Raw genomic sequence first — 8,985 nt, forward strand, 5'->3', positions numbered from 1 at the left:
AAAAAAAAAAAGAGACCCACACAAACAAACACAAAATAACAATCCAGCACTGTTAGATCCTTTCTGTAAGTTTCCCCCCCTCAATTTGGAGACCGCGTTTATCCTCTGCCTGCACCACGCGGGAAACGCCTCCAGGTGGGTGCGACCACCGCCCGTGCCGGGCCCACCTCACCTCCGCCGGGCAGCCCGGGCCGCCCCGGGGGCAGCGGGGGCACCGCGCCCCGCCCCGAGCAGCAGCGGGCACCGCCGCCCGACCCGCGCAGGCCGGGGCCGCCCAGGCACCGTCCGCGCCGCAGGCCAGCGTGCCCCCCGCCCCGGGCCCTGCCCTGCGGCCCCGCAGCCCCGTTCGCTACCAGCGAGCCGCCGAACCAAGCTCGGGGGGCGGCGAGGGGGCAGGGTCCGAGGCGCCCGGCGCGTTCCTCCGGGGCTCCGCGGCCCCGGCCCCGCCGCCGAGGGAGAGACGGCCGTGGGCGGACCCGCGCCGCCGGCCACCGCAGCCGCGCCGCGGGAGGCGCTCTCCTCCGGTAGGGCCGCCCCACGCGCCCGCGGCGCAGCGGCGGCCGAGCCCGGCCCGGCGGGCAGGCGGCAGGGACGGCGACGGCCACGGCCGCGGCCCCGCTCCCGGCAGAGCGGCCGCAGCACCGCCGCTGTAACGGCCGCGGAGCGCCAGCGCCCCCTGCCGCCCCGAGCCACGCGGGGCTCCGCGGCCTCCCGGGGCGACCGGACCGCGGGGAAGCTGCCGCCGACCCCCCTCCCCGCCTCGCCCCGCTCCGCTCCGCGCCCGGCGGCAGCTGCCAGCGGGCGAAGCCCCCCGCGGCGCGGCCGCTGCCCCCCGGGTGGGGGGACGGGGCGGCGGGAGCCAGCGCCCCCCCTCCCGCCACGGCCGCCCCGCGCTCACACACCCCCTGCGCGGGGGGCGGTTGGGGGCGGGGCGCCGGTGAGAGCGGTGGGCGTGCGGGTGGGCGCGGCCGGGCGCCGCCATTGGCCGGCGGCGGGAGTGATGTCACCCATATGAAACGCTGATAACTAGTTGGGGCCCGGCGCCGGGAGTTTTGCAGAAGGGGGAGCGCGCGCGGCGCGGCGGGGCAGGGCGGGCGGCGGCGCGAGGCCGGGGCACGGGCACAGCGCGGCGCCGAGCGGCACCAGCCCAGCCGCGCCCCAGCCCGGCCCGGCCCAGCGGCCCGCCGGGGCTGCGGGCAGCAGGCAGCGCCCGCCGGTGGCCCCGCGGGCTCCGCCCGGCAGCGCGGCGGCGGCGCCGCTCGGCTCGCAGCGGGGGCAAGGTGCGGCGGCGGCGGGAGGGGGCGGCTGTGTCGGCTCGGAGGGGAGCGGCGCGGCGGGAAGAGCGGCGCTGCGGCCAGAGCCCACCATGGTGCAGCAAGCGGAAAGTACGGAGGCGGAGAGCAACCTGCCCCGGGAGGCGATGGACACAGAAGAGGGCGAGTTCATGGCGTGCAGCCCGGTCGCTTTGGACGAGAGCGACCCGGACTGGTGCAAAACCGCGTCGGGGCACATAAAGAGGCCGATGAACGCGTTCATGGTGTGGTCAAAGATCGAGAGGAGAAAAATCATGGAGCAGTCCCCGGACATGCACAACGCGGAGATCTCCAAGCGCCTGGGCAAGCGGTGGAAAATGCTGAAGGACAGCGAGAAGATCCCGTTCATCCGGGAGGCGGAGAGGCTGCGGCTCAAGCACATGGCCGATTACCCCGACTACAAATACCGGCCCAGGAAAAAGCCCAAAATGGACCCGTCGGCCAAGCCCAACGCCAGCCAAAGTCCGGAGAAAAACGCGCCCACCGGCAGCGGCGGCAGCAAAAGCGCCAAGAGCTCCAGCAAGAAGTGTAGCAAGCTGAAAGCCTCCTCCGCCTCCTCGCCCCCCAAGCCGGGAGCCAAAGCCGCCCACCACCACGGGGACTACGCGGGAGACGAGTACGTCTTCGGCACCCTGAAAGTGAGCAGCAAGACGGTCAAGTGCGTCTTCATGGACGACGACGAGGACGACGAGGACGACGAGGACGAGCTGCAGCTGCGGATCAAGCAGGAGGCGGAGGACGAGGAGGAGGACGAGGAGCCGGGGCCGCAGCAGCTGCGGCGGTACAACGTGGCCAAAGTGCCGGCGAGTCCCACCTTGAGCTCCTCGGCGGAGTCCACCGAGGGGGCGAGCCTCTACGAGGAGGTGCGGGGCGGCGCCGCGGCGGCGGGCGGTGGCGGCAGCAGACTCTACTACAGCTTCAAGAACATCACCAAGCAGGGCCCGCCGCCGCCGCAGCAGCCGCCCGGCCTCTCCCCGGCCTCCTCCCGGTCCATCTCCACCTCGTCGGCTGGCAGCGAGGAGGCGGACGACCTGCTCTTCGACCTCAGCCTCAACTTCTCCCAGCACGGCCACGCCGCCGCCGAGCTGGGGGCGGGCGCCGCCGCCGGCAACCTCTCCCTCTCGCTGGTGGACAAGGACCTGGACTCCTTCAGCGAGGGCAGCCTCGGCTCCCACTTCGAGTTCCCCGACTACTGCACCCCGGAGCTGAGCGAGATGATTGCGGGCGACTGGCTGGAGGCGAACTTCTCCGACCTGGTGTTCACGTACTGAGCGGGGGCGGCGGCGGCGAGGGCGGGCGGCGAGGCAGCGGCGGAGCTGGAGCGACGCGACGCCGGTGATGATGATGATGCTGATGATTAAAAAAAAAAAGTCTTGTTTTCTTTAAAAAAAAATAATCTCGAAGTTAGTTCCGAGCCCGGGAGTTGTGATTTTTTTTTTTGTGTTTTTTTTATTATTATTATTTTTTATTGCATTTGGTGATCACAACAACAACAGGAAAAGGCAAATGGGACTGGGGAAAAAAATGATACAGAAGGCGCTGTTTGAAGCTTGTCGGTCTCTGATTGAAGTCTGGAAGATGGTCTGCAAAGAAGTCTTTTGGCAGCACAACTGTTACTCAAGGGGGTTTGTGGATTTTTTTTTTTTTTTCCCGTGAGAGATCTTAAAGAACTGTTCTAACTTTTTTTTTTTTTTCCGAAAGGGACCATTGCAACTTTTTTTGGAGGGAGAAAACTGATGTCTTCTATGCATCCGATTCTTAACAAAGCTGCAGGGAGCTTGAAAAAATGCAGACTGTACAAACGCTTACAAATAACTGAACTGACTTAAGATCAGAGTTTACTTTTCAGATCAAATTGTTTATGGTTTTACAAATGTGATTTCTACTTGCCAACTTTTTTTTTTGTAACTTGTTCCCTTATACCTCCTTGATTGAATACCAGACAGCCTAGACCTCAGTACAAAAAGGTATTGAAACATTTTTGATACATAACAGACCTCAGTCTTTTTTAAAAATTAATATATTTTCAGGCGTATTTTTGTACAGTGAAAAGGGAACATTCTTGCTGTGTTTTTTCAGTAAGACTTTTCAGGCACTTCTTCCCTTTTATTTTCTGTTTTTTTCTCTGTTTTTAGCATGCAAGTTTGTTGGTACGTTACGTCCTGGTTTTAAAAGGATTAAAATTTTAAAAAAATAATCCTTGCATCTAAAGGCCTTGTGGTTTTAAAAAAAAAAACAAACAATTTTTTTGTACAGCTATAGTTCAGATTTGTTCAATATTTGTAGGTAAAGATTTATTGAAAATGGTGATATAGACCTCAGAGCTGTTATCTTAGTTTAAAAGATTGTATATGTACTGTACTATAGTAGGACTTTATGTATCTCATACGCTGTGATATGTGGATGGGGCCCCAGATGGAAGGTATGAAACTGGATTCTCGATTTTAGCAAAAAAAAAAAAAAGAAAAAAGGCACATAGTTAAAAAAGTTTCTCATGTTGTGCAATATAATCTAAAGTACAGACCATCTGCATATTTTGTAGCAAATGATGGCAAAAGCAGACTTGTGCACTGTCAACATCATAGCCTGTTTTTTTTTTTTAATGCTGAAAGTCTGTATCTTGACAATTTTAATAAATCAGCTGGAACTGATAGAAACTCGTATCGCTATTAGTGTCTGTAGAAGTAACGCTGGAGATGCCATGTTGTCACCCCTTGCCTGCGGAGCAGCGGTAGCTGTAGGCTGTTGTGCATGACCATAGCTAGGGGGGAAGGAGAGTAAGGACTGCTGCTTTTCTTTTCCTTTTTGGTTTTTTTGGTGGGGTTTTTTTGCTTAGTGGTCGGGTTGTTTTTTTTCCCTCCGCCTCCCGTCGCCTTTTTCCCACTGGTCGTGTGTGCGCGGTGGCCGGGGGATCGCCGCCGGGCGGGGCCGGGGCTGGCTCGCTGCGGGCCGGGGGCCGGGCCGTGCGGCAGGTTGGCTCGCCCCCCCGGTGTTTTCGGCTTTCCCCCCCCCCCCCCGCCGGCGGTGGAGGAGCCCCGCTCCCCGGGGCCGCCCCGCTGCCCGCCCGCGGCTGGTGTCCGGGGCGGTGGGCTCTGGGCCGGGGGCGCGGCGGGGCCGGCTGCCCGCTCCCACCGTCGCGGGGCATGCGGCTCCCCCCCGACACACACCACTTGCTCCCGGTCCTTTCCCCGCTGCTCTTTTTTTTTTTTTTTTTTTTTTTCTCCCCCTTTCCTCTTTTTGCGGAATAGCCTGGGCGAGACGTGCCGCGGGGATGCTGCGGGTAGCGGTGCTGCATCTCCCCGCCCCCGGGCAGCGCTCGGCCAGCGGCCGCGCTCCGGAGAGACGCCCCGGGCGGGGGCACGGCAAGGAGGGGGTACGAGCTTCTGCTGTAGCTTGAGCAGACTTTGTCAGTGTGCATTTTTTGCCTTTTTTTTTTTTTTTTTTTTTTTTTTTTTTTTACCTTAGGAGCCATCAGATTTCAGTTGCGTGCTCTGAAATAACTGCTGATGGCAACAGACTCACAAGGTGGAACTTTGTTTCTCAAGAAGTTTACTTTTTATCTAATAGGCATTGGTAATTTTTATTTTTTTTCTCCACTAATTAATGATCCAGCTGTTTACAGGGACAATTCACTGTGCTGGTATTTTGGTGGCAACCACTGCTACAGGCTTTCAGACTTGCTGAAATGAAAATCCTGCATACACATTTGTAAGGCATAATAAAACATAACATTAAAACCTGCATGCATGTTATGTTTAATCAAAGACAACTCTTAGGCATTTAAGTGGTGAGATATCTTACTTTAGGTTAGTTAAACTGGTAGTAAAATGATTAATATAATCTGATCTCTTTCTAATAATAATAATAATAATAAAACACTCATGATTCTAAATAAAAGTTGTTTGGCCTAAATCTTTGCTATCAGAAAAGAGATATAGCATATCTGGGAACTCAAATTTATGTCTTGCATTGTGGTAATTCTTTATGAGAAACTGTGTTTTAAAACAAACTTAATTACAATATACAAGATATCCTTGGCAATGGATAGTCCTCAATAAAACAGAGTTTCTTGAATTTTCAGTTTTTGGTCTCAAATGATTAGTGTGTTCTCCATGTAATAACTTAGAAATCAGATTGAAAACAAATGACATTTATCTCTTCTAAGGCAAAAGAGTGAAAGAAAATAGATACACTGAAGTGCTCTAGCCTAGCCATTCGCTATCCTGCTATCGAAAATCCGGTTTTGGGCTAGGGTGATGGAGTAAGTTGATCAGGTTCTAAGTCTTAAAACTGAGCCAAAATTCTCTTAGTAATTCTTCAAGCTATCATGAGAGTATGGGGACTTGTTCTTCCAGTCCCTTTCTTCTGATATGCATCCTTGTTTATTAAAGTGATAATAGGCAGTGTCAAACATTTGTGCTTTACAGATGTTCAATGAGTTATGAATGATTATGGTCAAATATAGGCTGCATTTAGTTTGCATTGTGATAAGGTCTGTGTCTCAGCCTACAAAATTTTTGACTTGCATATATTTTTGGAAGCTGTTTTTATAATTATAATTTAAAATATTAGTCAAGGATAACTGATTTAAAGAAACCAAGCATAGAGCAGTCAGGCATATTTTAAAAGAGCAACAGGTCTACTTTAGTCGAAGAATATAATACCCACTCAGAAGGATATCTTTTCTTTCTTCTAGATGGGAATTATACAATACTATATCAGAGGAATATTTTGACTGAAGGGTATATGATGCGGGGGGGGGGGGGGAAATAATATTTGTTCAGACAGTTGAGTTTCTTTTATTTCAGAGTTTATTGTTGCATATTGCTCAAGGAAAAATTAGGTAGTGTTCTGTTTAAGCCACTACATTGTTAGGGCTGAAGTTTGATGCTGTTGAATGCCTAAGCTCCTGCTGATCTCAGTGAGAGTAAAAACCAATCTTCTAATCATGAAAAATAGCATCTGCTAAGCTACTCTCATTTTTTTTTTTTGCTTTTGTCATGTCTAACAATATTCATACCTTCCGTTTCCCTTTATTTTTTAGTGTACATAGGAATCCTTGTTGACATGCTAGAGCAGTCCTGTTGCAGGCTTAGTATCTCCCGTGGCCTTTTTTCCACGTTCTTTGCATTTGCCTCTGTACAATACTACTCTTAAGTGTAATAGGACTCAGTGACAGGAGGGACAAAAATGAGCTTTCTTTTATGGAAAGGCATTTACTAGCTAACACTGAGGATGTCAACTCAATGTAAAACCTAATCAAACATGCTGATTCTTCTTAATTTTAAAGTGAACATTTTTGTAAACTTACCATTTCCCCCCTTTTGTTGTTTTTATTATGTTTTTCCTCTCCTCCTTTTAAAAGAACCGCAACTAAGAAATGTTTTCTTCCTTTAAGTGCAGTCTTTCACAAATGTGGTAGAAAGACTCATTCCAAGCATCCTTTGAGTGCTACATGCTCTTAAGGCATTTGCTGTTGTTCAGATGAAACTTCTTCAAGTCTGTTGAATGTGATTTGCATGTGTGCAGTCTGATCCTTCACTCATGCCTGTTTGAGGAAAGTGCAACTCTGTTACACCAAGGTAAAACTGGTGTGGGGTCAAAGTCAGGGCCATTCAATTTTTAGGTGTTTGATATTCAACATGGTTCATTTTTACATCTTCACAATTGTTGCCTAAATAAGGCCTTAAACCTGCACTGGTTAAAGAAAAAAAAAAAAATTCTCATTGAGCTTAATGGGAGTTTTTGCCGCAAGGGCTGCTGGCAGGATAGGTGTCTTAGTTCCTCCTAACCTTCATTTGTAAGCGTGGCCAGGAAAAAAACACAAACAACAAAAACTTAATACAATGAGTTGCCTTACATTTCCCCTACAATACAGTTGTATTCCTTTGATTTCTTTCCTTTCCCCTCACCCACATCGAAGGCTGTGATTGTTTTTGTTTTTCTTAATTTTTTTGCACACTACCTATACCAATTAACTGCCTAATTAATTTTATCTTCTCTACATGGATGCAGTGAATTTGTAAGAGAATTTCACAAGCAAGTAGTTTTTTAGTGAGTTTAAAGTAAATAGAGTTTTAAAGACCTATTTTTATATTCAATATAAAGCACAAATGTGCAGAAAGTGTAGAATGACTTACAAAAAGGGAAACAAAAGTTCGTAATATTTCATGTATAAAAGTAATACCTTCTTTGGGTTGAGATTCTCTTAGAAAACCCAATACTTATGCCAGTGCAAAGATAGGAATATTTTAAAAACTCTTAGAAAATTGTGATTGACAGCAATTTCAAAGGAATGACTTCTGTTGATACAAGGAAACCCCTAAAGCAATATGGATAAGAAGGGGTGAATGGTTTTCAATGATGAACAACAACCTGGAAGTGTGAGAATGGAGGTTTCAATCCTTATTAATTAATCAAATTTCTTCTGTTGTGGTTAGTTACATCATCTGGATTTTCTGCGAAGTGCAATCTTGCAGAATGAAAAAGTGCAAGGGCGCCAAACTTCTAAGACATGTGAATAGTCAGAAACAGGTCTGGTTTAGAATTCTGTGTTATTAGTTAGGGCTTAAGATTTTGGCAATTCCGACTTCCAAGAAAATCAAGACCTGATTCACCACTTGAAGAAATTTGATCAAATAATAATGATTAATCCAGGAACTCCCATTGTCACAATTTGTTTTTGTTTCCATCGTCCTGCTTATCTCCAAAACCAACTTGCCTCAACTCCTGGCGAAGCCAGGGAGAAGAGTTATATGCCATTGTTAGTTCATTTACAATTTGTATCTGGTTTTGCTCTTGTACATATGTTGGCGTTTTGGAGTCTTTACATAAATGCTGTGATACTTTTTTTCTTCTTTCCTTTTATTTTTTTGGTGGGCTGTTTTAAAATGGAGGCCTGTTTTCCAGTGTGGGACTTTTGATGGTTACAACATTTCAATGATGTTGCATGATGGCCACAGGTGGGGGAAATTGAATGTTTTAGAGCAGTTTTTCAAGCATGACACTTAAAATATGTAATTTCAAAGACTTTTCAAGGCCACATGAAATTAGTTTTCATAGCCACTCCAGGTCTTGGGGGGAAAAGCTGAAAAGTACTTTTGTTTAGAAGTCTGAGTGATGGTGGGGGGGAAACCTTTTCTTGAGGTTTTTGCATGCCAGTGCACGGCCTATTGCTGTGAGAGAAGGAAGATGGTAAGGCTGCTTGAGGCAATGCACTGGAGGACAAAGTGTTTTCTAGCACTAGAAAAAGAAAATGCATGGCAAAGTTTTGTCTTCTAGTAGACTATATAGCATGCAGAGTTTAGTATGTGTCAAAACAGTGTATGACATTGCTGTATCAAAGTTGTAAAATTAAGCATTATTTATTGAAAACTATGTATTTTTTTTGTAAAAACCTGATCACCTAGAGGATTAATATCAGTGACTTGTGCTAGTGCTACAAACTTAACCAGCTTCTTTACTACAGTACTTGATATGCAGTGTTAATGCTCAGGGTTGAAACCAGTCCACTCCAATGTCTTTTTTTGCAAGAGTTTTTAAAGAAAGGAACAACATAATGCAATTGTTCAAAAGACTCTAATAAAATTGTGTGATCAATCTTCCTATGTGTTTTTATGTGGATTTTTTTTTCCAGTGTTGCATTTGGTAAAAGCAGTTCAGCTATTATAGT

The 8,985-nt window shown here is 48.8% G+C and overlaps 1 protein-coding gene across 1 annotated transcript; it reads left to right on the top strand.

The window, feature by feature from the left end:
* The first annotated feature begins 1,236 nt into the window (after nucleotides 1–1,236).
* SOX11 (SRY-box transcription factor 11) lies at nucleotides 1,237–3,761 on the top strand. Its single transcript, XM_040599439.1, has one exon. The coding sequence runs from the start codon at nucleotides 1,367–1,369 to the stop codon at nucleotides 2,582–2,584; it is 1,218 nt and encodes a 405-aa protein (XP_040455373.1). The 5' UTR covers nucleotides 1,237–1,366; the 3' UTR covers nucleotides 2,585–3,761.
* The last annotated feature ends 5,224 nt before the right edge of the window (nucleotides 3,762–8,985 follow it).

This window comes from Falco naumanni, chromosome 6, assembly GCF_017639655.2.
Source record: "Falco naumanni isolate bFalNau1 chromosome 6, bFalNau1.pat, whole genome shotgun sequence".
Lineage (NCBI taxonomy): Eukaryota > Metazoa > Chordata > Aves > Falconiformes > Falconidae > Falco > Falco naumanni.